Source organism: Linepithema humile, chromosome 7 (assembly GCF_040581485.1).
Source record: "Linepithema humile isolate Giens D197 chromosome 7, Lhum_UNIL_v1.0, whole genome shotgun sequence".
NCBI lineage: Eukaryota > Metazoa > Arthropoda > Insecta > Hymenoptera > Formicidae > Linepithema > Linepithema humile.
Window position 1 is genome coordinate 17,798,071 of NC_090134.1, and position 24,180 is coordinate 17,822,250.

The 24,180-nt window shown below is 46.6% G+C and overlaps 2 protein-coding genes across 22 annotated transcripts in view; one reads left to right on the forward strand and one right to left on the reverse strand.

The window, feature by feature from the left end:
* Positions 1-22,279, forward strand: part of Sema2a (Semaphorin 2a) — a 314,626-nt gene extending 292,347 nt beyond the window's left edge. For all 15 annotated transcript variants that reach the window (XM_067359175.1, XM_067359184.1, XM_067359179.1 and 12 more), the window contains 8 exons: positions 6,838-6,900; positions 7,837-7,944; positions 9,183-9,453; positions 13,540-13,770; positions 14,032-14,445; positions 14,554-14,830; positions 15,282-15,729; positions 16,478-22,279. In XM_067359175.1, the coding sequence (XP_067215276.1) occupies positions 6,838-6,900; positions 7,837-7,944; positions 9,183-9,453; positions 13,540-13,770; positions 14,032-14,445; positions 14,554-14,830; positions 15,282-15,729; positions 16,478-16,552 (1,887 nt within the window). In that variant the 3' untranslated portion in view covers positions 16,553-22,279. The remainder of the gene's footprint in view (positions 1-6,837; positions 6,901-7,836; positions 7,945-9,182; positions 9,454-13,539; positions 13,771-14,031; positions 14,446-14,553; positions 14,831-15,281; positions 15,730-16,477) is intronic.
* Positions 1-24,180, reverse strand: part of LOC105670031 (uncharacterized) — a 210,128-nt gene that overhangs the window by 96,308 nt on the left and 89,640 nt on the right. The gene's annotated exons all lie outside the window — the stretch shown is intronic.

Here is a 24,180-nt window from a genome sequence, read left to right on the forward strand (position 1 = left end):
GGTGTATTTACAGGCGATATTGAAAGTGGTGTTAAGCGCGAGTATCGTCTTCCGAGTTCTCGCTGCGCTTCGACGAGAAATTAATTATAGGGCTTTCTCGCGAGGCGACGCGTATTCCTCTCTCGCATATTATTCGTCCGCTCGCTCGCAAGCGTGAAGGCTCGTCGAATGGTCCTAGTTTTCTCGGAGTTCTACAAGCGCAACCTTTATAAATCAGTTTCTCCTGTAATCAAGTAAGAAGTACACTCCCGTGGAAGCGAAGGACAACGCGAAAAGGCGAGCACGAAATGAAAAATTTTCGAACTTCCGCCCGGAATCTCTTGTTTCTCGATTTTCCAACTCGTCGTCGTATACACTTCCTATTTTCTTGATTTTTCCTGCCCTCCTCTTGCCCCGCGCAGCGCCGACTTCGCGTGTACCAGAAATGAATTTGCCCTCGGGCCAGCGGCGGGGCTTCCTTCGCTCCGTAATACCCTTTCATCAGATATAAGTTGCGAGAAACTTCCGCAGGTAATTCGTTCTTTCGTGCTCATTACACTAGTGTACGCAGACGTGCACTTTTATTTTTAACGCCGGATTTTCGGCGCGTCGTAAAAAAGTGAAAGATGAGAATTAGAGCGATGATCATTGTAGTGTGGTGTCCGATCGCGCGCGATCTTTTTTTTCCCCGTCTCGATGCGCCTGTTCTCCGTCGTTACGTTCGCAGAAATCGCGAGGAGAGGAAGTTCGCGCGGTGGACGAGGACGCGAGGCGAGACGAATGAAAGAACTCGAGGGAAACTTCGTTCCGGGAGTGAAACATGTCGGCAGTCTCTGTTCTTAGTCCACGTCTGAGGTGGAAAACCTTCTTCAGTCGTCGGGCAAACAGCGAAATTGTAAACAGAGGTTCCTCGTGGAAGCTCACACCGGTGGACCATCGTCCCAGATGGTGTTCCTCAACGACGCTGGTAATTGCAGACTACGAAACTGCCCTATTACCCGACGAAGTGACTGTCAACAGTGCTTCCTCTTCGATCTTCGTCGCCACCTTTGCGTCCGCTGCTCCGCAAAGTTCGACGCGTTACCATTTCCTCCCCCCCCTCCCCCTCCCTGCTATTTAGAACTCGTCCATTCTCATTCCATTATCGGATTTTTGTTTCAAACAAATTTGCGCGTGAAGCGCGATATATTTCCGAAATTATTACGTTATCGAGTGCGGCAAGTATCAATAAATCGTTCCATCAATATTTCCTATCGTCGTATCGCGACAATCAACTTTTTCATTATACTCTATTATCGAAAGGAGCTAAAGACTCATCGCTCTTAATCGCCGTATTAGTTGCCCCGTTTCTCTCTCTTTCTCGGCGTTCCGTCTACGTCTCGTTCTCATTGTTCGTTTTTGTTGCGCGAATCACGAGTCGCGCAAGAAAAGGTATGATACGCGCACATGGTTAGCGGTAAAAAGAGACGAACGGTCGTGCGAGAGGGAAGGCGTTGCGCGGCGCGAGCGAGACTGGAGTGCCTTCTCCGGCGAATTTATGGTGAAAGTGTTTAAATAGCCATACAGACCCTCCACCATCGTCCTTGTCGTCGTCGCCGTCGTAATCGTCGCTGTCGCCGTCCTCGTCGTCGTGTAAAATACTTCGTTCCAGACTGCCATTAAAACGCCCGTGGGGAAAATATAAAGAAAAGCAGCGAATACCGCGGGTGCTCAAATACACTCCACTGCACAACGTCGAGGACCGCACGAACGATTTTAAATTGCTCAAAGGAATTTTTATGTTTGCGATCGGCTCTCACGATGAATGCTCTCTTGAGCTAATGAGAATGTTATTCGTGCGGTTATTGCAAACATGCTGTTGTGAATTGTTCGTGGCGCGAACGATATAAAAAAAGATAAATTAATCAAATGTAAAAATAGACAGTTAAAGCACCGAGCAATTTAATGAAGCATATTAGGTGACTTTACGCCGCGATAGAAATCAGATCGATAACGCCTTATCTCCGGATGGTAGCTACGTCTTTCCGCAAAACTTCTCGACGCGCTGGAACTTTGGTCGTTAAGGAATGCCTTCTAGTTCATTGACTTACCGTAATTGATACGAATAACCGAAAAGCTTTCCGCTTGTAAAAGTCGATCGCTCACAATCAGGGAAGAACCGTCGGCGCGCACTGCGAGAATCAAAAGTGAACGTATCGTCGCGAGTGAGGACCGCTTATTTATCGTTTTCGAAATTTGATCGATGACGACGCGACATCGCTATGCATTGGGGCTGACCCTCGGAAAAACAACCCCCTTTCGCGGCGCAGATAGTGCCGGCGCTGCCGGCATAAGAAGTAAATCACAAAAATGGAAATCCACGATATCGGATTGGAATCAATATTGAATGCAGATTGAATCCCGAGCTCTCACTCCTTCCTCCCCTTTTTTTCCCCCCCGCGCGTCTCCAGTCGTGCGAGGCCGCGAGAGAGGGCGAAAAGGTGTGGAGTGACGGCTTCCATTAGGAAAAAGTGACTTACGGCGCCGATCGACAACGAAAGGCACTTTTCGTCTTGCTGAAATGTCAGGCCGGTTCGCGAAAATTTTATGCGTAACAAAGGTTACCACCTGACACGACTGCGAATCGTGGATGCAGACATCATCCGGCACGAAAGAGACAACGCGCGATGCTGGTCGATCGTACGTCACTTCCTCATGAATTTATAACGAGTGCATTCACTCTTCGTATAGCACTCACGTGTTGAGCGTATCATCGAGTTTTCCTTTCCATCTTCTTCTCCACGGCGCAGATTATATAAATAAAAGGGTCAGATAGAAAAAAGAAATAAATATAAAAGTGCCCAAAGATTTTTATAAAATGCGTTTGATTAAAAAATAATAAAAATGTATTAATATCTTTTCTTCGGTGTACCGCGTGACAGTATACGTGGCACGTGATCAGGGGGAGAGTCTGAAGGGATCCCGTCTCCTAACGGTCCAATGCCCGGCATTACTATTTGATGAGATAAAAAGCACCGCGGTGGCCTCGATTCGTGAATTTTTAAGGAAGCTCGCAGGTACCGTTACGTTCCCGAGTTTCCGAGGTTAGGGGGTGTCGATACCCTCGGGACGTCGGTAGTCTTCTGCTTTTAATATTTTAGTACGGTAAATTATACGATTCCTTGCATACACTGATCTTCCACTTTCTCCGTCTCTCCCCCACTCTCGCTCGGCCACACCGACGTTGGTAAAAACGTTCATCCATAAATGTTTTTCTATTTACCGCCGCAAAGAAAGTATTCATAAATATGCATATGTAGACTTTCTTTCATTATTTAAGCGAGAGCACACCACCTCCGGCATCACACGCTCTGAGATTATGGCGAAGAGCGTATCGTTTTTGTAAAATAAATATATGAATACGTAAATAAAGAGATTAATAATTCACGTAAAATCTCGAAATGGGTCACTTTCGCAGATTATTAATTACAACCCGTTTTGCATGCCTTCAGTGCTGCATTTGTAATTCTCGGCGAGGCACCGCTGAAAGCGGTAGCTGAAAAGGCGAAAATCAGCGGCGGCATCGACAAAGGCCGAGACACGGATGGTGTATCTTCGTTTTGAGGAAGCTAATCATCCACAAGCCGTTTCTTGCATGCTGAGGAAAATGCATACACACACAGAGAGAGAAATTTTCAACATGCACGAGTCGCGACGATGATTAAACCCGGAGCGTAACGAAGGTCGGGGGCGGGCAGAGAGGAACGAGTTCGCGAGCGATGACAACCTCTGGGCGTTTCTCTCGTGGCACCGTCACCTTGCCAAGAGCTTAATCAACCCAGCTCGAATGCCGAAAGTCTAAAGCTATCACCCATGCGCCAACCGACGGCTCGTAAGCCTTCGAACGGAGGAAGCGAATGAGAGGCTTCCCAACTGATCCGACACGACGAGCATAAAGAATTGAGCGCAGCCGAAATGGGACGTAAACGTAGTTCAGACGATGTCTTTCGGTTCACACAATGTTCTTGGGTCTTTAACATTTTTTTTTTTAATTAACTAATCTTTGAATTTTTTAAATATTGAAATTTTTGCGAATATACCTTACATTTTCGTATTTCATAAAAACGATGTTACTGCATGAAAAAAGATAATATGACATTCAAATGTGACATTCTGTCGCGGAAATGATGGGGGTGAATCCGCGACAGTCAAATTCCTCGACTTTAGGATAGGACACGGCAGGCGAGATGATGGCAGATATTTCTGTTTAATAGTCGGCGTATCACGCCGGTAATGGAAGTCGAGGTGTTTGCACGCTGGGAGGTACGCTGATGCTATAAAGTTAATGGCGTCGTAGGTGGCACGATGAAATGATGCATCGCGGTTTGGCGACAATATTATTGCCGACAGCTGTACGCGTGTACCCTTTTGGATCTAACACGGTTTATCCTTTGAAGAGACATAGGCGTAGTTCTTTGTTATTTATTTCTTACTTCAACGATTTTTCAATAGTTTCCCGCCTGAATTAAATGAAAATTAAGACCTCGAATTGTTTACACGATTTTATCAAGGGGACGATCGCGTCACGCGATGTCATTAATGTCGACGCTTAATGCGAGCGAGTAATGTATCAACGGTACTTAATTGTATCTAATTAAAAATGAATGTGCATTTGGCGACATCCATATTCGGTAATGACTTTGGATGACGCAACTGCTTTCTTGACAAAATTGTAAAATAACGACGTTTTAATTCTTATTTAATTTACGTGTCCGAAACATAATTGCTTATGACATACGCGGTCGGTTTTAAAAACAATATTACACGCTCTAGTGTTGGTGTATTCGGTGTACGTGTAGAAGGAACACGAACTACATTAAAGACGCGATTCGTAGAAAGGCTTTCTCTTTCTATCTCCGCACCCGTCTGCTGCGGGATTCCCCATCCGCCAGCCGTCTTTTGCTATTTCTCGCCGTCTTCGCGCAACCATCTCCGTGCCCGGGTTCACGACCGGATTGTAATGATTAGTATAACGAGAAGTTCCGCGCGCCGGGGGGGGGGGGGGGGGCTCACGGGTGAAGCGCGGATACCGGGAATTGCTCCGCTTTTAATTACCGCCGAGCTGCCGGCTGTGTACACCGGCGCCTTAATGCACCGCGGTGCTTAACGAGTAATACGTCGTTATCAACGCCCACGCGGAAGGGCCCGGGGGTCGTTAAATGATTTTAACAGTCCTCCAAGGTGAAATTCGCGCTTATATCCGACCAATCGTGAGCCTCCTCCGGGCAACTAACTGATGGGAAGCGATAGCCATCGGAAACGGATCGATGGTGGCTCGGTAAATTAAGGAGAATAATACAGGCACGAGTCAGACTGCGGAATAACGCGGGCCCGCGAGCGATTCACTGTCATTACGCTATTGTTCCGTATAGCGCGAACGTATACTCATCGGTAACTTCGAGTCGGTTACCGCAGTCGCGGCGGCGCTATTTTGCGGAGTAGATGCCGTGCTGTTTGTAAGTGGATTATGTTTATAATGGGGCACTCTAAGTCCGTTCTGAATATTGCGACCGCGTATATACCGTACGTCGAGGTAAATCATGTTCGTATCCACTTCAACCGCGTCGCCTGGATTCCCGCCAATGTACATCCTACCCGACAAATTGTGCACGGAATGCGACTTTCGAAAGTCGGCGAGTCGTATGTAGAAACAATATTGTATATTTATCCGTCCCGCAATGCGGGGATTTCAGTACATTACAGTCGGCGACGAGGCACGCGCGGAGTTCATTCACTTTGGAACATAAAATTGCGAACGACGTTATGTGACGGGATCGATATGTTTTCCGTTTACCGCGATTGTACACGGGAGCATTTCTTTTTTTGTTTTACGATCGACGCTGAATCATAGATAATGCGTCGCGGTTTGTACCATCGCGGAAACCGCAATGATTTAACGTCCTCTTTCATCTGCTCTCGATATGACTCGTCCAGCGCTCTCGCCGCGACGCGGACGATTCTTTCGGTAATTTATTGGCCGTAGATCAACGTCGGAAAACGCTGTTCGGCTCGCCCTTACGTTCGGGACGGGACAATATCGAGAATCGACGCCGTTTCTGGCAGTGACACACCCGGGCACGCGTCCGCAGGAGATCGATCGTTAGGTCCGACGCGTTTTGGACGATTGACCGTGCAAACGAATCACTTCCTAACGTCGTAACCGTACATCTACACACACAAAATGTGGGAGACCGTCGTTGACTGTCGCGACATGTGTATGCTTGCAGAATTAATTTTCTCCGAATAACCTCACGCGAGAATGTCGCGTCAAAGCGTAGGGAATATCACGCAAGGTGTCGTATGTGAAACAACTGGGGACGTATTTTAAAACGAAAAGAGGAGTCTCGTTATTTTTACTCGAATATCTCCCCTCTAAACCTCGAATATTGACCCTATTCCGCCGCGTTTGTAGCACCTTTCCGGCTGTGTTACGAGAGGGTTGCTACTGCTCCGGCAGTCGCGCAACACACCGAGCTTGCAAAATGTGAAGTATGCACTTGCCGACGCCTCTCGTAGAGTCGAGCGTGTCGAGCGGTCGTCCGTAAGAAAGGGGGACACTCCTGCCTAGAAACAATCATGCAGATTTTCCTAGAAGTATAATCATGGCATCTCGCTCGACATGGAATTCCCTTTGTCTTCCAATTTTAATATGAAATACTCGGATATCTTGAAAAACCGAAAAAATATCGCAATAAATATTATTATATTTTGTGTAATTTTATATATATATATCTTATGTAAGTTGAAATCTTATTAATAATTTTATTATGCAAATAATTCTTTCACAATTTAATATTTATACTTTTCTCTTTGTTACAGAGAGATGCACTCAACTTGGAACCCAGCAATGTGGCGAATTGCGTGTCCAAGGGCAAATCAGAGGTAGGTTTCTTCCTCGCGGTTTGACTTGTGTTCGGCTCTTTCGTACTGTACTGTCTTTGAAAAGAATTTTAATTCCAGTACCGGCTCGAGCACGAAATACCAAAGAATGGTGATTGCAAAAAGAGGCATCGAATGTAACGTCGGAGAGTCACAGCCAACCGACGTGTTGAAATAAAAGAACTAGTTTCTTTGAAGACGCGCAAAGGCGAAAGACGCGAGCTTGCTCTTTAATAAACACTGCGGTATCGCTCGAGTCTGAGAAAGAATGTACCTTATTTGTATCTTTACCGCAAAGAGAAACTACCGCAGCAGTCCTCTTCCCGAATAATCTGCATCATACTTTCATCAGAATTAATGTATATTCAAAGCTTTGTTAAAAAATCGTCCGCTTTAATCAGATATATATTACCGTAGCATAAATATTATAATATAACCCGCAGAGGAATCGTCGCGCTTTTCCCTCCAAATTGCCGCTATCGCACGCATGCGATATCTCGGTCGAAAATTAGGGTTAACCGTGAAACATTTAACGCTCCGTACTTGTGCGTCCATTTTTATTCATACCTCGAAATCGCGCGCCATGGCGATAAAACGGAGCACGATCGCGTTCTGCCTCGTAGACGCGCGCGCGTGCTTATCACGGTTTCATTCGTATGCACCGTGTACGCGTCGTCGTCGAGGTGTAAGGTCCACGCAAATATTCCCTACGTGACGACAAAACCAATTCATTTCCCGCGCACCGATTCGCCGCGAAATACGCGCACGACGTGATCGACCGCGACGCGCGCTCTTTCGCTTTCCCGAAAAGCCCGAAGGGAACGCGACGGCACATTGAACTGTCGTCTACGCGTGATACGCTGTCTGCGACTATTTTCTTGTCGCCCACGTACGTATATCGCCGAATTTAATTTTCCCTCCCGTTCCTTTCTGTTCCAGCATTTCGACTGCAGAAATCACATAAGAGTGATACAGCCGATGGGAGATGGCAATCGGCTTTATATGTGCGGTACGAACGCGCACGCACCCAAGGACTGGGTGATTTATGTAAGTTTTCATTATTATTGCGCTTATCGAGAAATTTAATAAAAAATCATGCGTAGATTTATTTTAATTTTCCATTATAAATAGCTTGAATTATTTTAATATCTGTATTCTGTAAAATTCTTCAATTATGATATGCGGACAATCATTTTTATTTGTGCAGTAACAAAATATAACGAACACTGTGCGCGCTGCTTTCTCATATTATTCGATTCTTTTGCACTTTATAAATTGCAATGTACACTAAACGAATTCGTTAGATTTGATTTTGTAATACGCGACAGCTTGTGATTGGATTGCGAAATTGTTAAAAATAACGATTGGCTTGACGAAGATTTGGAAAAAAAAAAAAAAAAAAAAAAAAAGCATATGCATGTTTAAACGTCCGCTGCCATTTGTTGTTGAAAATTGAAAATGTAAAACGATATTAAATACATCCGTAACTTCCCTTGAAACGTGTTATGGATTCAGCGCGATATGCGCAAGGCACACCGATTTGTGTTGCTTTACGCTTAATTTAATTAATTAATAACGAAACATGGAGAGGCATCTGAAAATAATATCGTTAATTAATTTTCGCGTTACGAATAAATTTCACCGTTACTCACGCATTCCTACGATACGTTCCAATTTAATTCCTGTTGAAATATTTAAAGCGATAATAAATTATGCTATTATTAATAGCAAATGTGCATACATTATCGCAATAATAGAAATCCATATTGTGCTATGCGCAAAATTTTGCAAAGCGTATCAAAGCGCGGCCAGAGTGGATGAATGGATCTTGGCGTTTAAGTACCCGTGTAACGACATGGAAAGTTACACCAATCCGGCTTTGCCAAACATTACGGGTCCCGAGTGTGCCGTAACATTTCGCGTAATAATAACGTTCAGCCAATTACCTAAGCTGTGTGCCGCAGCTCGAGATTATAGCTACTAAATAAAGTTAGACTATTTCGAGATATTTGATATGAAACGAGAAACGCAGTAATACAGTAAAGTATACATATTGCAGATTCCATAAATTGATTACACATCGCGTTCCAAGCTTATTGCTATTTTTTCATTTTTTCATATTTTTTGAAATTGATATTTTTTTCCCAATTTAACTAAACAACAATTTTGTGTCGTAAACTTATTACTTTCCAAATGAAGATATTTCGGCGATTTAGATTTGATCCCTTATGTTTTCTCACTGTTAGTGCCTATTTGACCACGTTCCCCGAATAATGTTTTTCCAGAGCAATCTGACTCACTTGCCACGTCACGAGTTCGTCCCGGGAGTAGGAATGGGCATCGCGAAGTGCCCTTACGACCCTGCCGACAATTCGACAGCGGTTTGGGTCGAGAAGGGCAATCCCGGAGACTTGCCAGCTCTTTATTCCGGCACGAACGCCGAGTTCACCAAAGCCGATACCGTAATCTTCCGCACGGATCTCTACAATTTGACTACCGGCCGCAAGGCGTTCAGCTTCAAGAGGACGCTCAAGTACGACTCCAAGTGGCTCGACAGTGAGTATTTTTTTTTCGTAAATTGTGTCAATTATTAAAAACACTTTGATTTAATAGAATGTCGATACTTTTTTACGAGCCGATATCGAAAACGATAATATTTAATATCTTCGTAATATATTTGGGCGTATTTAAATTTCACAGTAGAAATATAATATCTTTCGAACACGTGAATTATTTTCCACGATTACGCCTCTCCCTCGTCGCTATCGATCGCCACGTCCACCGCTACCAGACATACTTAGATCTCCGCACTTCATAGCGGTTCCTTTACTCGAAGCCTGATAATTACGGCGTGTCGGGGCAACAATGAAATTTCCATTAGGCTTAGAGGGCGTAGCACAGACGGGAAGAGAGGGTGTCGATCCGAATCGGCTAAAAAGCGAGGCCAGATCTTCCCGAAGAAACCGCGCGGGAAGGGCGCTGCTTAGACGGCGAGCGCTTTGAAGTAGGAGCCTCGGCATCGGTCCGGGGAGCACGGCTACGGGTTCAAATGGATGCGAATAAACTACCCCGCCTATTTTCCAAGGGTACCGGGTTGCTTTCGTCGCCGACGATGCGGAGGATTCGCGCGGAAAAGCAGGGGGAAAACGTAGGCTGCGCGGCGAAGTGAGAGGGGCTACGAGCGGAATTATAGGAGTTTGGAGGGCGATGTCGGCGCTAGGAGGTGCTATCGGGCCGGGTTAGAGCGGAGGCCGGATCCTTCTCTTTCTACGGGGTAATAAAATAACACCCCGACGCGATCTTCCTCGTCCTAAACGCCGCGCTCTCGACGAAGTACCATCCTCTTTTCTGGGGGAAAGGAGAGAAAGCCAGCCAGTCAGCCGACCGAAGAAGTTAAAGTTTTCCCGCCGTCCGTCCGGAAACCGCCCCCCGTCCCTCCTCTCCAGATCCCGCGTAGTTCGCAGGCCGAGCTTTAATCAGTTTTACCGACTCCCTGATTCGTCGGCTGGGATTATTGCGATTCTCTCGATTTTTCGTTATCGGAGCGCCGAACGTGAGGGGCGCGGCAAGAGCGGCCCGGCAAGGAAATTGGAAAATGTAGATTAGGACGTGCGTCGAATATAGACACACAATCCGACATGGAATTTAATAGCGTAACTCACGGGAGGTAGAAGCAGAGCTCGCTGATTTGCGATGATCAAGTGTAAATAGAATCCGATTCGTTAGGTTCGTCGGCTCGTGACGGGACACGAGCAATACGTCGAAAATTTAGTTACACGGGCGTTTAATATCGAAATTCCACTCTATTCTGCACTAAAATTTTCGACTGATTACATTTAAAAAAATCCGCTGGAAAAGTCCGATTCTACGAAAATAATTTGCGCTTCTCGCTGAATATTATTTGTTCGTTAGTTCATTACGATTGAGCGCGCGTCGTGAAAATTTCGCATTTAAATTTCCGAAAAATTTTAATTCATCAATTATGTCGGCGGAAATTGCTTTTTCTTTCGAAAGTAGAGGGTGGAAAATAGGTTGCCCCGGATAAGACTTAATTTCAACTCCGTCCTTGTCGTGCCGCGGTCCTGCCGTGGCGAGCGTCCGCGCGCGACACGCCGGCGCGGAATAATGGCGCGGGACCGGTTAGGTGGCTGCTTTGTATTTCTCGAGGGGGCTGCTTCCGCTTTTCCTCACTCCGGCGAAGCGTGCCGCCACTCGACGCCCGCTCCTTCAGCCGTCGCCACCGCCGCCGCCGTCGTCGTCGTCGTCGTCGTCGTCGTCGTCGGACGAAGTAGGGTTGCCGTAGCGCCGGAGGACGAGCGGGGGGATGACTTTGTCCCACTTTGTATCCTTCGCGCCCTTCCGCGGGACGCATGATTAGCCATTTGTTTCGTCGTTTAATTTCGAGCCAGCAGCCCTTTCGTTACTCTCCCACTCTCACTCTCTCTCTCTCTCTCTCTCTCTTTCTCGTCTCCGCCGCCGCCTACTTCTCTGCCTGCGCAGTCACCTTCGTTCAGTCACCCTCGGAGTGAGATTGCCGAGCGTCACCATCAAGGACCATTCTCCGCATCGAGTTTGTCTATTAACAGAGGCGTTGATTAAATGCAGGCGAGAGCCCCGGAAGAGACGGATGGGCTCTATGCGCGCTCCTCGTAGTCTTCGCGAGTCTCTGATTCTTCCCCTCTCTTCTCTTCTTCGTTCAAGTCTCTCTCTCTCTCATTCTTGCTTTTACTCGACAGCGAAGCGAGCGCAATGAAGACTGATGCGGTTCGTGGCGCGAGGTCATGATAAGAGAAACCGTCCTGAGTGGCGGTGAAACGCGCGGGAAGAGCGGACGAAGAAAAATGAAGAACAGCACGCAGTGGACTTAACAAGCTCTGAATAACTAGCTGACGAACATCTACTTTCGCGGAACCTTACGCGTGCGAAGTAAACGCTCTTAGCCGTTTTATCGCGCATTTATTTTCTTTCTCAACTCTGCTGCATTTAATCACCGCGGAGCATCGTTGTAATGAGACGCCCTTCTTCGTAAAACAGCGTGGTAACGGTAAACATTTCCCGCCGCGTGTTGCTCGACATCAGGGATGTGCAATGAAAACTCATCTCACTTTGAGACGATAACGCGTCTCTCTCTCTCTCTCTCTCTCTCTCTCTCTCTCTCTCTCTCTCTCTCTCTCTCTCTCTCTCTCTCTCTCTCTCTCTCTTTCTCTTTCTCTTCGATCATTTTCTCCTTCTGCCTCGCGGCCGATCTCTCAATCCGTTTCTGTCTTTCAACGCAGAGCCTGTACCGTCTCAATATATCAAACTTCCGCCGTCGAAGCGTCAGACAATCGATTTAATCGCTGAACCGTGAGAGAGATTGCGGCGGCCTTCAACCGAGCGCCGCCGCATAATGTAAAATCGACAAGAGAGCCCGACTGGCGGCGACGACACGACGCGATTCGAACGCGGAAAAATTCGATTTCCTTCGTCATTTTCTCGCGTCACCGAACTCCGACTTCGCCGTTATGCGAGATAAACCAGTTTTCTCGGCACAACAAAGCAATTACACCAAGATTAGAGGATGACTGCACGCGCGCTCGCACATTGAGAGTGTTTCGTGATTTTCCGGACTGCATTTCTGGCGCGAATAATCGGAATAATTTGTGCCAATTTTACATGCAGTTTACTGGATTTTATGCTATATTAATTTGTTCGTTGAAAATCGGTATAAGTTATAAAATAAAATTAATTTTAGTGAATTAAATGATTTTCGACGAGTAAAAAAACCCGAACGATAGCAAAGTGTGGTATTTTCCGAGTCGTTCAAGCCTGCGAACGTCCACCGTCTGTCGGCGAAGAGGTCGCGAGCTATTGCGAAGTTATTTCGGACTCTTTCTCGCACAACTTATCTCATTCGAAGATGATACCAAACTTATAACTCAACTACGCGAAGCGCAATGATAAAGCCGACTCGATGGTGCTCGTTTTTCTTTCGCTGTCCACCTTTTCCAGTTCGCGCGAACTCAACTTTAGTAAAGTGCGATACAATCTCGATTATTTATGCATTTGGCGAGGTGAATTTTTCAAGATTTGTCACAATTACATTTATTCTATTAAATGTAGTTTTTTAAGTCGTCATTTCGAGGAACACAATCAAAGCGCACTGTTCCCCAATCTAGTCCCGTTATATGTCCCTTTTTTGTTTCTCCCGTTTCCTCCTGAAGCGGGTGCAAAATAATATCGTTGCGCTACGAAATACCTGGGTAGACGGGATTCGGGGAGATTATTGTCCGCAGCTCAAACGGCTTCCGGCGATGAAAGTTTTTACACACGGGATGCGCAAGGATTCGCCGTCGCGCACCGCCCGCGGCGGATACTCGATTCGCGATTATTATTGCGCGCGATTATTGCGAAGTGCCCGCGCGCACTATCTGCTCCAGATGCAGTTATTTTGGTGTAGAATGAGGTAGATGCTAACGGCTAGATTACGCGAACGCATAAGCCCGCCGGAATATTCCGGTTGAACGTTTTGCGACCGTGGCAAATACCGTCCCGAAGAAACACAGCGTGGAAACGGGAATCGAAACCGGCGTTCCGACGCGCCTGAAAAGAGCACAGAAGATTAATGATGGCGCGTAATATCCTGTCTCTCTGTCTTTTCAGAGCCGAATTTCGTGGGTTCGTATGACATCGGCAGTCATGTGTTCTTCTTTTTCCGCGAGACCGCGGTCGAGTACATAAACTGCGGCAAAAGTGTGTACTCCCGCGTGGCGAGAGTTTGCAAGAGAGACACCGGAGGTAAAAACATACTCGCGCAAAATTGGGCCACATACCTCAAGGCCAGATTGAATTGCTCGATACCCGGCGAGTTTCCATTTTACTTCAACGAGATACGTAAGTACATTGTACATGATATTGTAAATTAACTTATGTATATTTATTTCTCTACCGCCGAGCTTGAAAAATTAAACATTTTCGGAGATAATTATTTTTCACACTTTAAATTAATTAATGCACGAATGTTCGGTAACAGATGGCTATTATTTTTGCATTACCATCGCTTTAATTAATGCAATTAATTAAGAGCAACATTTACACTCCGTGACTTGTATACTATAGTGTGATTTACGTTATTACCCCTTTGCCGTTGCTCAGAGAGCATTTACAAGGTGCCGGGCGACGACACGCATTTCTATGGCACTTTCACTACATCGACGAACGGGTTAATGGGCTCCGCGATATGTTCCTTCCACATTGACGCCATCCAAGAGGCTTTCCGCGGAAAGTTCAAAGAGCAGGCGACCAGCAGTAGCGCCTGGCTACCGGTCCTGTCTAATAAGGTTCCGGAACCGCGGCCGGGCCAATGCGTCAACGATACAGAATCACTGCCGGACACCGTCCTGAATTTCATCAGATCCCATCCGCTAATGGACTCGGCGATTTCGCACGAAAACGAGAAACCGGTCTTCTACAAGCGAGACGTAATGCTCACGCGGCTGGTCGTCGACAAGCTGCGCATCGACTTCCTGGACACCGATTTGGATTACACAGTCTACTACGCCGGTTCCAGTAAGCATCCGTCGAACATTGTAACATCGCGCTGAATACGAGCGCGATCTTGCTAAGTTATTGTTCTCCGATAAAGATACGTCAGCGTGCGCTTTTCGTGTTTCGCAGGTGACGGTCGCGTTCACAAGGTTGTACAATGGGTTGACAGCAGCGGCGAATCCCACTCGATCCTGTTGGATGTTTTCGACGTTACGCCGGGCGAACCGATACAGGCGATGGAGATCTCAAAGGAACATAAGGCTCTCTATGTCGCGTCGGATCATCGAATAAAGCAGATCGATCTGGTAATGTGCACTCGGCGATACGACAACTGCTTGCGATGCGTCCACGATCCGTATTGCGGATGGGATAAAGATACAAACACGTGCAAGCCGTACGAGCCAGGGTAAGTGCCATTGTATTACCCGCAGGCATGACGCGATTTTTAAAATTGCCAATACGCACGACCAATTTATCGTCCTGATAATTTTACGCGAGGCGAACGCAACGTATTATGAGAACAAACAATGAAGCACATTTGATTTTCGTCACAATTTGCTCGCTTAATCACGAATTACGACGCGCGGGCCTCAGCATGGAAATACTCGCGCCGATTTTACGCATCGTATATTTCAGTTACCGCTGATTCATTTTTCTCGGTGAAACAAAATACTTTTAATATATATATAAAAAAAAGATAAATAAATAAAAAGAGAAAAAAAAAAGGAAATTGCAGCTGGCAAATCAAAATTTAATTTCGCAGAATATTCCGAAATAAAATCACGGGGACTATAAATATTCGAGATTATACAACTGTCGGCAACTGTGGCGTGATTTTCGACATTCTTTTCGCGCAGGCTTCTTCAAGACGTGTCGAACAGCACGGCGGACGTTTGCGACAGCAGCGTCGGCAAGCGGAAGCTAGTTGTCACGTGGGGCCAGTCGGTGCATCTGGGATGCTTCGTGAAGATGCCGGAAGTTCTGGCGAATCAAGAGGTGCGATGGTACCATTATAGTAAAGAAAAGGGCAGGTATCAGATCGCGTACAAGTACGGCGCGGGCGGGGATAAGTTTATCGAGACCTCGGAAAAGGGTCTGGTGATTGTCGGGGTGAATGAGCAGGACGCCGGCAGATACGATTGTTGGCTCGGCGGCGCTCTCCTGTGCTCGTACAACATCACCGTGGACGCGCACAGATGTTCGGCCCCCGCCAAATCCAACGACTACCAGAAGATTTATTCGGACTGGTGTCACGAATTCGAGAAGTACAAGTCGGCGATGAAGAGTTGGGAAAGAAAGCAAGCGGTAAGTCGATTTTACAACCCTTCTCCGATATTTTTAACCGCACGCGGAACAGCGACGTTCACGCATACGCGCGCGCGCGCGCGTCTCAGATATTTATATCGCCGTCTGTCGCATATATAGAATCGTCATAAACCGTTATTGAACCGCTCAAAATTTGCATTGCAAAGCGACGTACAATTCAGCGAGTTCTACGTATATTTAGTTATCTTTATATGCATCGGTGCGAGGACGGAAATTAAATATTTATCGCGAAATTGCGCGATGCGAGGTAGAGAGTTTATTGTGGGAAAATACCCATGGGCGCATATCCGTAAATCGATAATGTCATATCGATAAATATAATTGCACAGTTGATAGCGGTAAATGAGAATTACTCTGTAATCGTCCGCACTCTTTTATGCATTATGCAACGACAACTCTCGCGCGTGTAGCAATGAATTCAATTTCCACGACGAAATTATCAGCGTGACCCGGTTTCACGTTCGTTCCATAAATATTTTGCGCGATAGTATTCGGGCAATTATTATAATTTCGTGAAACATCATGAAAAATTACATTACGATACTCTATCTCTCGTAATCTGCAGTGTGTCACCATCAGCTGTGATATCCGCGAATCGATTTTACAGTATAACGATTATCGACATGTTGTTTCGAGCACATCGCATACAAAATTCGTTATTACGTGACAGCAATTCGGATCGCATTTCTCGTGCGTGCATCAACGTGCGTGCGCTTTTCTGTTACAGCAATGCGCTTCGAGGCAGAACGACAGTAATCAGAATCTACACACGAACGAGGTTTACGGCACGCCCCTCGTCTGATGGAGCCGATCGTTGGGTCCCTCATCGAGCCGAGATTACGATGACACGATACGCATAAGCGTCCCGCCGAGGAACCGCGGCTGGACCACGACCGGCTGGATGAGCCTGGCCTTCCTTTTGGCCGGTCACGTCACCGCGCTCAGCCCCTTGGCGCTCACCCGAGGACTCTCAAGCGACTGAGACCGATCCGGCGAATCGGTGGTGAACTGAAACTCGAGTGTAAAAAGGACGTGTTCGATCGGTGCATACTACTAATCACGTGCCACTGTGCCCGAGACCTTCTCGTTGCTGATCGCGAGTGACATCGAGTAGCTATTGGCAGTCGATCATTTGTCAATAGAGATATTTCAGTTTTTTTGTTCTCGCGCATCCCACTTTCCGTTTTACATATGTTTTTTTGTACTCGCTTTGCTGTAAATAAAAAAAAAAAAGAACGTGTATCACGAAGGGGGGGGGGGGAGATCGGACCCTGGCGCCGCGAGTGTTCTCGGCGATGACGAGCGGAAATGCTGGAAAATGTTGCGAACGGTGAAACAATCGGTGATCACTCGGCTCCGTAAATTCCGACGTGCATCCGCGAAGAGTGGTGTTCTTCGGGGTGAACGAACGATATCCTTTGTGCCGCGGAGAAACGGATAAAGTTCCGCTTCTTCATACTGAACTACTACTGGTCGGTGTTGGAAGCTGTACGGAGAAGCGCGCAGTTCTGTTTCCTTGGATTTTTTAATTAATTTGCGAGAGAGATTTTACGTGTATATACGATATCGGGGTCTCGTTTACGGAAGACGGCGCAATGTTGATCGCGATATCATCGTAATGAGATATCGATTATCAATATGACGCCGAGATTAAGCGGCGGGACGAAGAGAGAAAGGCGCGTTCTCCTGCAGTTTTTCGCATCTGTGATAGGAGCGAGCGAAGAAGCGAAATCGAGGTGGAGTTTTCCATACGACGCGGGTAGCATCGATGGGAGAATGGCCGCTGATAAACAGCTCACGCCCCCGGCGCGGACAAAAGAAAACGACAGTGTTAATCGAGGAATGAAAGGTAAAACGTCGCGTCGGAGAGAAAAACGAAACGTGGCCGACAACGGCGCGTTTACGACGTCACGCAGGTTACACATGAGATTATTATCGGCTTTAAGAGACCTTCGTGCGAGCCGCGCTGTGCACTCGCGACGCTGGTTAGCTTTCCATATCACGTTCGCCATTTTTGCGGCGCGCAACACGCCTATTTTCTACTTTGCACACCTATCCCTCACACGCCACCACTCCGCGTTTCCTTCATTTTTCCTTTCTATATCGCATCTCGACGATCGCGCGGGCTGCTGCCGCCCGTTATCTTTTGTTTGTCGCGGCAACTTTCGTGCCGTTCATTCCGATCATCGTCATTATTCTTCGCGCACCTACCCTGAGACACGGCCGCGGAACGACCGCGCGATGACGTCGCGTTTTTGTTCGGGCTCGCGTACCGTTGCGCTGGTACGAAAAATAAAAAAAAAAAAAAAAAAAAAAACGCCCCGTACTCGCGTGTCGTGCCGGCGGAACCGTCAAAATCGTCGCGCTCCAGTTTGTGAGAAACTTGGAGTACATGCCGCGCGCGCGCGTTATCATCGTCGAGAGGCGGCCTCCTTCAACTAAGGTGCTACGCGGATCTATTTCCCTCCAGAGGAAACCCACCGGTGAGGCCCGTAGCCTCATACTCATATTTCTTTCAAGCGTATCTCCCCTCCTCTCATCCGGTTCTTTCCCCAAACGGACATACATTCGCGTTACGCGCCCAACGGGCGATTTCACGGTGCGCACGTATCGTTGTGCACCCGCCAGTAGTGCACTGTACATATTATCGGACTTAGAAGTCACGTGTACACATTTTCCGTAGGTAAGTCCAATATTAGCGTAGGGTATACGTGTTTGCTTATTAGTTCTCGATGAACACGGCCAGATCTCTCGTTGCATCCTGCGGTATCGGTGCGCTGAGCAAGTCGGCGCGGCGACCGCCGCCGAAAGCTAAACGCGGTTTGGGGAATGCTGGGGCCACATCGAGGCGAGCGATCGTTTCGACGACTTCAGGACTCTTGAGGCTGCGCGGGGCTGTCGAGCCAGCATTGCGTTTTTCGCGCGTACATTCGAGACGGCTATGTATCGACTACAACTGGATCGAGCCTATAAGCGCGGCGTTCGCTTCCCGAAGACACATCTGGAGTTTTGACGTATGCCGTTATATTTAATTTCTCTATAATCATCCGGTTCCTTTTTTTTATCATTAGTTTTAGTTACGCTTATTTTTTTTTTCTTTTATGAAGCCTGAAAACTTCTTTGAGCGGAAAACCGGCGTTTCTGACTTCGTGTCTGATTCTGTACGTGACTTTGTACATAGATAATAGCGTTGTATTTTTATAAAAGTGACCTAAGCGGGGAAGATTTGCCCCTAAAAAAAGTAACGACATGCTTTTAATTTACTGCCAGTATTCTGCCTACTCGCACTCAACCGACTAGACTGACCGCGAAAAAAAAAAACTGTCTCCGTGACAACGTGTAAATGAATATTTTTCGAAACACGCGAAACTGACAGAAAATTCAATTTAGCTTCACCGCTAATTTTACGAATGCATACGTCCTCGTTTAGCAATCGTCCATGAAAATATGACGCAGGCTCACACTGTAGTGGAATTAGCGTTCGTGTTAGCGTCCGTCCGACTTTTCCTCGGAGATCGACATACATACATTTTGTAATCAGCAAGCGACAGCAAAAATGTCTACCGGTGCTCATTTAGCGCGGTTTTGCCGAACGATCGACGTATCGAGAGAGCACCCAGCCAGCCATAATCACTATAAATACACGTAGGCTACGAAGAGTACATAATAAAGGGAGGTCACGACGCCTTTCCGTGCGCGGATTTTCCGTTTCCTGAAGCAGTTCGTCAGTGATATAGTTTCGCTCTTATCCTTCAATTTGTACATAGGCATTCACATCGTAATATCCACAACAGTATCTTGACAATGCAGCGAGCGTGATTGAGATGCCCGATTGAGCCTTAGGTGCGCACGACTGTTATTAACTTCTGTACAGATATCGTCGCGATCGACGATTTACTTTTTGTACCTATAAGGCTCAACCTGTGCGCGATGGAGAGAGAAAACTCCGATCGAAAAAAATCCGTTAAGGAAACGCGAGCGAGTATATACCGAAGCGAGACCTTAAGAGTAACACAATAATCGGTAATCTTATCCTCGAGTATGTACTTATTATGAGCTTCAACAAGTATTGAATAGTATTACGACGTAAGGATTAAGGCTAGACGCGCGTTAAGAACCGAATCGGGAGACTTTCGGACCGACTGGCCAACCGCGACGTCGCGCGGATCGACGAGGATCCATCGTTTCCTAGAAGGATTTTATCATCCTTGAAAAATCTTGCGCGCAACTCGCGCGCGTCTTTAACGAGTCGCTTCTCGTCGATCCGCTCGGTCCACTCGTACCTACAAATCATCCCTAAATTCCTCCAGCCATCGACCGACGTCCCGGATCGTACTAGATCACAGACGCGTCTGGATACAGAGGAGAGCGAAGAGGAACGGCCGAACGAGTGCTATGTGCGTGTGTGTATGCGTATGTTTGCGTGTTGTGTGCGAGGTGCGATTGCCGGTGGTGTCACGGATTGATACGTAAAGAATAGTAACCTACCTATCGTATATCTAAAGAAAGTTATAAAAAAAGAGTAAAAGCAAACGTAATATTACGATAGAATAGTAAAGTACACGAACTTTGGCTAAGTGCGCCTTCGTGCAGTCGTTCGTCCTGACCGCGTCGTGTCAACCGCATGTTATGGCAACGAGAGAGGTGAAGCAGGGGAAGGAGAAGGAGGCGTATCGATCGGAAGTGTTGGTCCCCGGTTTCTCGCTCCGGCTGCGGGCGAGAGCGAGTGTCCGGTGCGAGTGCACGAGGGCGCACTTCGGGGTTGGAGTAGGATCGTGATCACGGAAAGCAATCTAAGTTGAACCTAAAGTTGTTAGATATATTATTTGTAAGATTACTGTATGTTGCGTGAATGCGATTGATGCGGCGGGATATCGCGAGCGGAACGCGGATCGATCGACGACGCGGAGGAAGAACAGCCCCGGCGATCGATCGTCGGGGCGAGCTTCTCCGCTGTCTGTCGAAGATACGAGCTCGAAAACGCACCTGTTCTGAACAAAAAAAAAAGGAAAAAAAATAAGAAAAAAAAAGCTCAAATATTATGCCTGCGAGTTCCCAATCGATTATCCCGCATCTCGTCGACCGCGGAGGCGAGATAGATTATAAGTTTAATGTATGCGCTACGAGACAATTTTGAGTAACACACTATGGCAGTTACTCGTGGTAAGAGAGAACGCAAAGGGGAGGGAAGGGACGCCCTAACTGAATAATTAGTTACGACGACATACTAACTACGATACGAGGAGAGAGGAGGATAGCCGATAACGATTTATTAAAATATATCACTAGGACTAGCCGACGACTGTCTTAGGTTTCGAGCGTCGGGAGCGTAGATTGCGTTTCTCGGGGTAGGAAAGGGGAGGGGAGGGATGGGAAGGATTTGCTACACATGGCGCTGTGTACTCTTTAACAACATTTCCTTTTTATTTTTTTTTTGTACCCTGAAGATTACGGACGCGAAGAAGCGAGAACGATCCATTGACCGATTTCCTCTTAATTTCGCCCGCCTTTCTTTCCGCTCTCGTGTCACCGGCGCCGTTTTTCTCCCGCGATCGTTTTTCTTTGCTCCCCCCTCCTGTTTTTTTTACGATATATCTTGCCTTAAAGCAGAAAATTGGAGCGAACTCGCGCGCGCGAGATTAATAGTCCATTCGTATCGTGGAAAACTCATCCTTCATCATCGCCGTATTTTTCTTCGTCCTTTCGGTTCCGCTTCTTTTTTTGCATTCTGCTCGTTCCTGTCGACAGCAGAGCGATCAAGGGTGGAAATTAGGGCCGAGCGGTAGCGCGCTGTGAGTCGTTTGAAGCTCGTAGGAGCCGATATACCGCTTACGGGAATTCAATTTAGCCGCACGGTAAGGGACGAATCCGCATCGCCCGAGGTAACGCCGCCGTAGGGCGTGCATCGGCGCATCGGCAGTTTTGTTTATGGAACGTACTCGTGAATATCGATCTTCTTCGGAGCGAACCGCCAAACGTTCTGTTTGTTCGCGTCGGACGATATGTTTATCGATTAAATTAATTCGGCCGCATGCGTCACCTTGCGCTAACCGAACGCGGGCGCAGTTCATCCCAGGTTGCACGTAAGCGCGATTCTTCCCGGAAAAATTACGTTGGAAATTTTATTCTTATTTTCACGTAAGAATCATCTTGTATTGTTTATTACAAGGAATTGCCTCGTTGATATCTGTAATCGAATTTACAATGCAAAAATCGCGCTGACGTAATTTTAATCTGCGCCGCAAACGAATTGTAATCATGTGCGATGTACGATCGATCGATTCACGGTACGCGCCGCCCAAAAATTCAGACTTATCGACACGTATGTGCGATTATCATCGTTAATAACACGACCGTAGATGACTTTTAGTTCAAAGAATTTCGTACGATAAGAGACCCTTTTAGATATTCACCTATTACCTAAACCTAAACATCCAATCGCTATTTTTATCAAAAAAACATGTTAAAAATCTTTAATAGTTATCCATTGTTCACTATTGCTATAATAAAGTTTTGCTTTAATAAATGATTGATTCGTATGTTATTAATGTATACACATTCCACATTCCCTCTAAATCCTTTCAAATTTTTCTAAGTTTATAAATATAAAAATTCTGTAAAATATATATACTTTAAATATTAAGAAGAAATATTCGATATAAAGCTTTTTCGTCCAACTAAATATACGACTTGTAAGCCTTCTAATAAGGTAATTCTCAAATAATATTACATTTGGGAGAACGAAGGAAGGACTCAGGATTCATCAGCAATCAGGTAAGTTTAGTAGCGCGAGATGCCGGACATCCAGTGTACTCGAAGACAGTTCGTAAACAATTGACTTCGGCGCTTTGCTTCGTAGCTCGTCGACGCTATTGGCAGCCAAGGGAGAGGCATGAAATTCGCGGCTCGTGACGCGCGAAACGCAATCAGCGAGCTGCAAGGAAAAAAGGATTGAACGCTGCCCGGAGCGACCGCTTGCACAACCCTCGACCGCTCCGTTCGAGCGTCGCACGATCGATAGAGCAACCTTAATGCTGGTGTATCCTCCGTTTGAATAATTACGCGCGATTACCCCGCGGTTTATATATGCAGCCGACGGCGCAGGCTATAGACCTCTAGCCCGACGGACGTCATCGTCGTCTGACTCGCGCTAGATGGCTTGCGTCATATACCGTTTTACGAGCGAAGGGGGTCCGTTCTTGGCTTATCGTGACGTCACCGGAAACAATCATGTCGCTCGGTATCGGACATTACTCTCTTTCTCTCGCTCTCGAATGTGTACTTCTTCGAAACTCCGTGACGTGAGCCGATCAACTTCAAAGGCTGTGCTTTGCAATGTTACCGGCACCTCACGCAACTGCCGGCAGAAAGGTCGTGGGAAACGCGCATACGGATGTTCTTTCTAACGGGGTTGGATGTAAAGCCGCCCTGAAATCGGCACGCCTCACCGGCGCGGTATCCGTAATATTTAAAGAGCCGTTCATAATCGATGCGAAGGTGTATACCTTGATAATGCCGTCAGCGATTTGTGTATTATCCCTCACGCCTTGAATGTAAAGGGAGTGTGGAAGTCAAGGGGTATTTATATATCTTATTCGTGCAGTCAAAACGAAATTCAATGCGTGCAACGAAGCTTGGTGCTTGTCGATATTCTTGAAAAAAGTAAATCGATGCCGACTTAGGTACATCTTTACCACGCTGTCAGCGATTCGTGTATTATTCCGTGTATATTCCTCGAGTATAAAAAGAATTGAAAAATTGTTTATATATTTATTTTATTTCTGCAATCAAAATGGAACGAAATTTAATGCAGCAATAAAATTCACTTCTCGTCGAATCTGTACAAAAAAATAATAAAAAAGACAGAAAGCACTGTTAAAACACGAGACTGAGAAAATTGATTTGACTTTGATCATATCCTAGATCGTGTTGAGTCGCCAGATCTACGAACTCACCGGAATTCAATTTAAAAATCTAATCCGATAAGACGGTATATCGACATGCCGTACACTGATTGAAATTTGTACGATTCAGTGACGTTCGACGGTCGTATTAAATCGGAACGAGTCCATTGATCTTAACTTCGTTAGTCAAGCGTCGATAAAAGACATTTATCGCGTCGATTCGGAGATTAAGTTCGACTATCGCGCAATGGTTCGCGCGTGTTCCATAAGTGGTTACAATCAACGGCGCTTTGCTCGTCGCTATTGAACGAATGTACTCGTAGGACAGGTAGGGCGGATAACATCGGCGGTACGTGTCGATGATAGCGCGCGATACCCTGAGCGCGCAGCGTAAATCCGTAAAATTCGCATCTGCCGTCAAAGCGACGCGTTTCACATCTTTATCGCGCCGCTTCTGCCGCGGTCCGGCATCCTTTGTGAATATTTCAGGTATCCGCGACCGGCGCAAAATCGACGAAACGGTCCC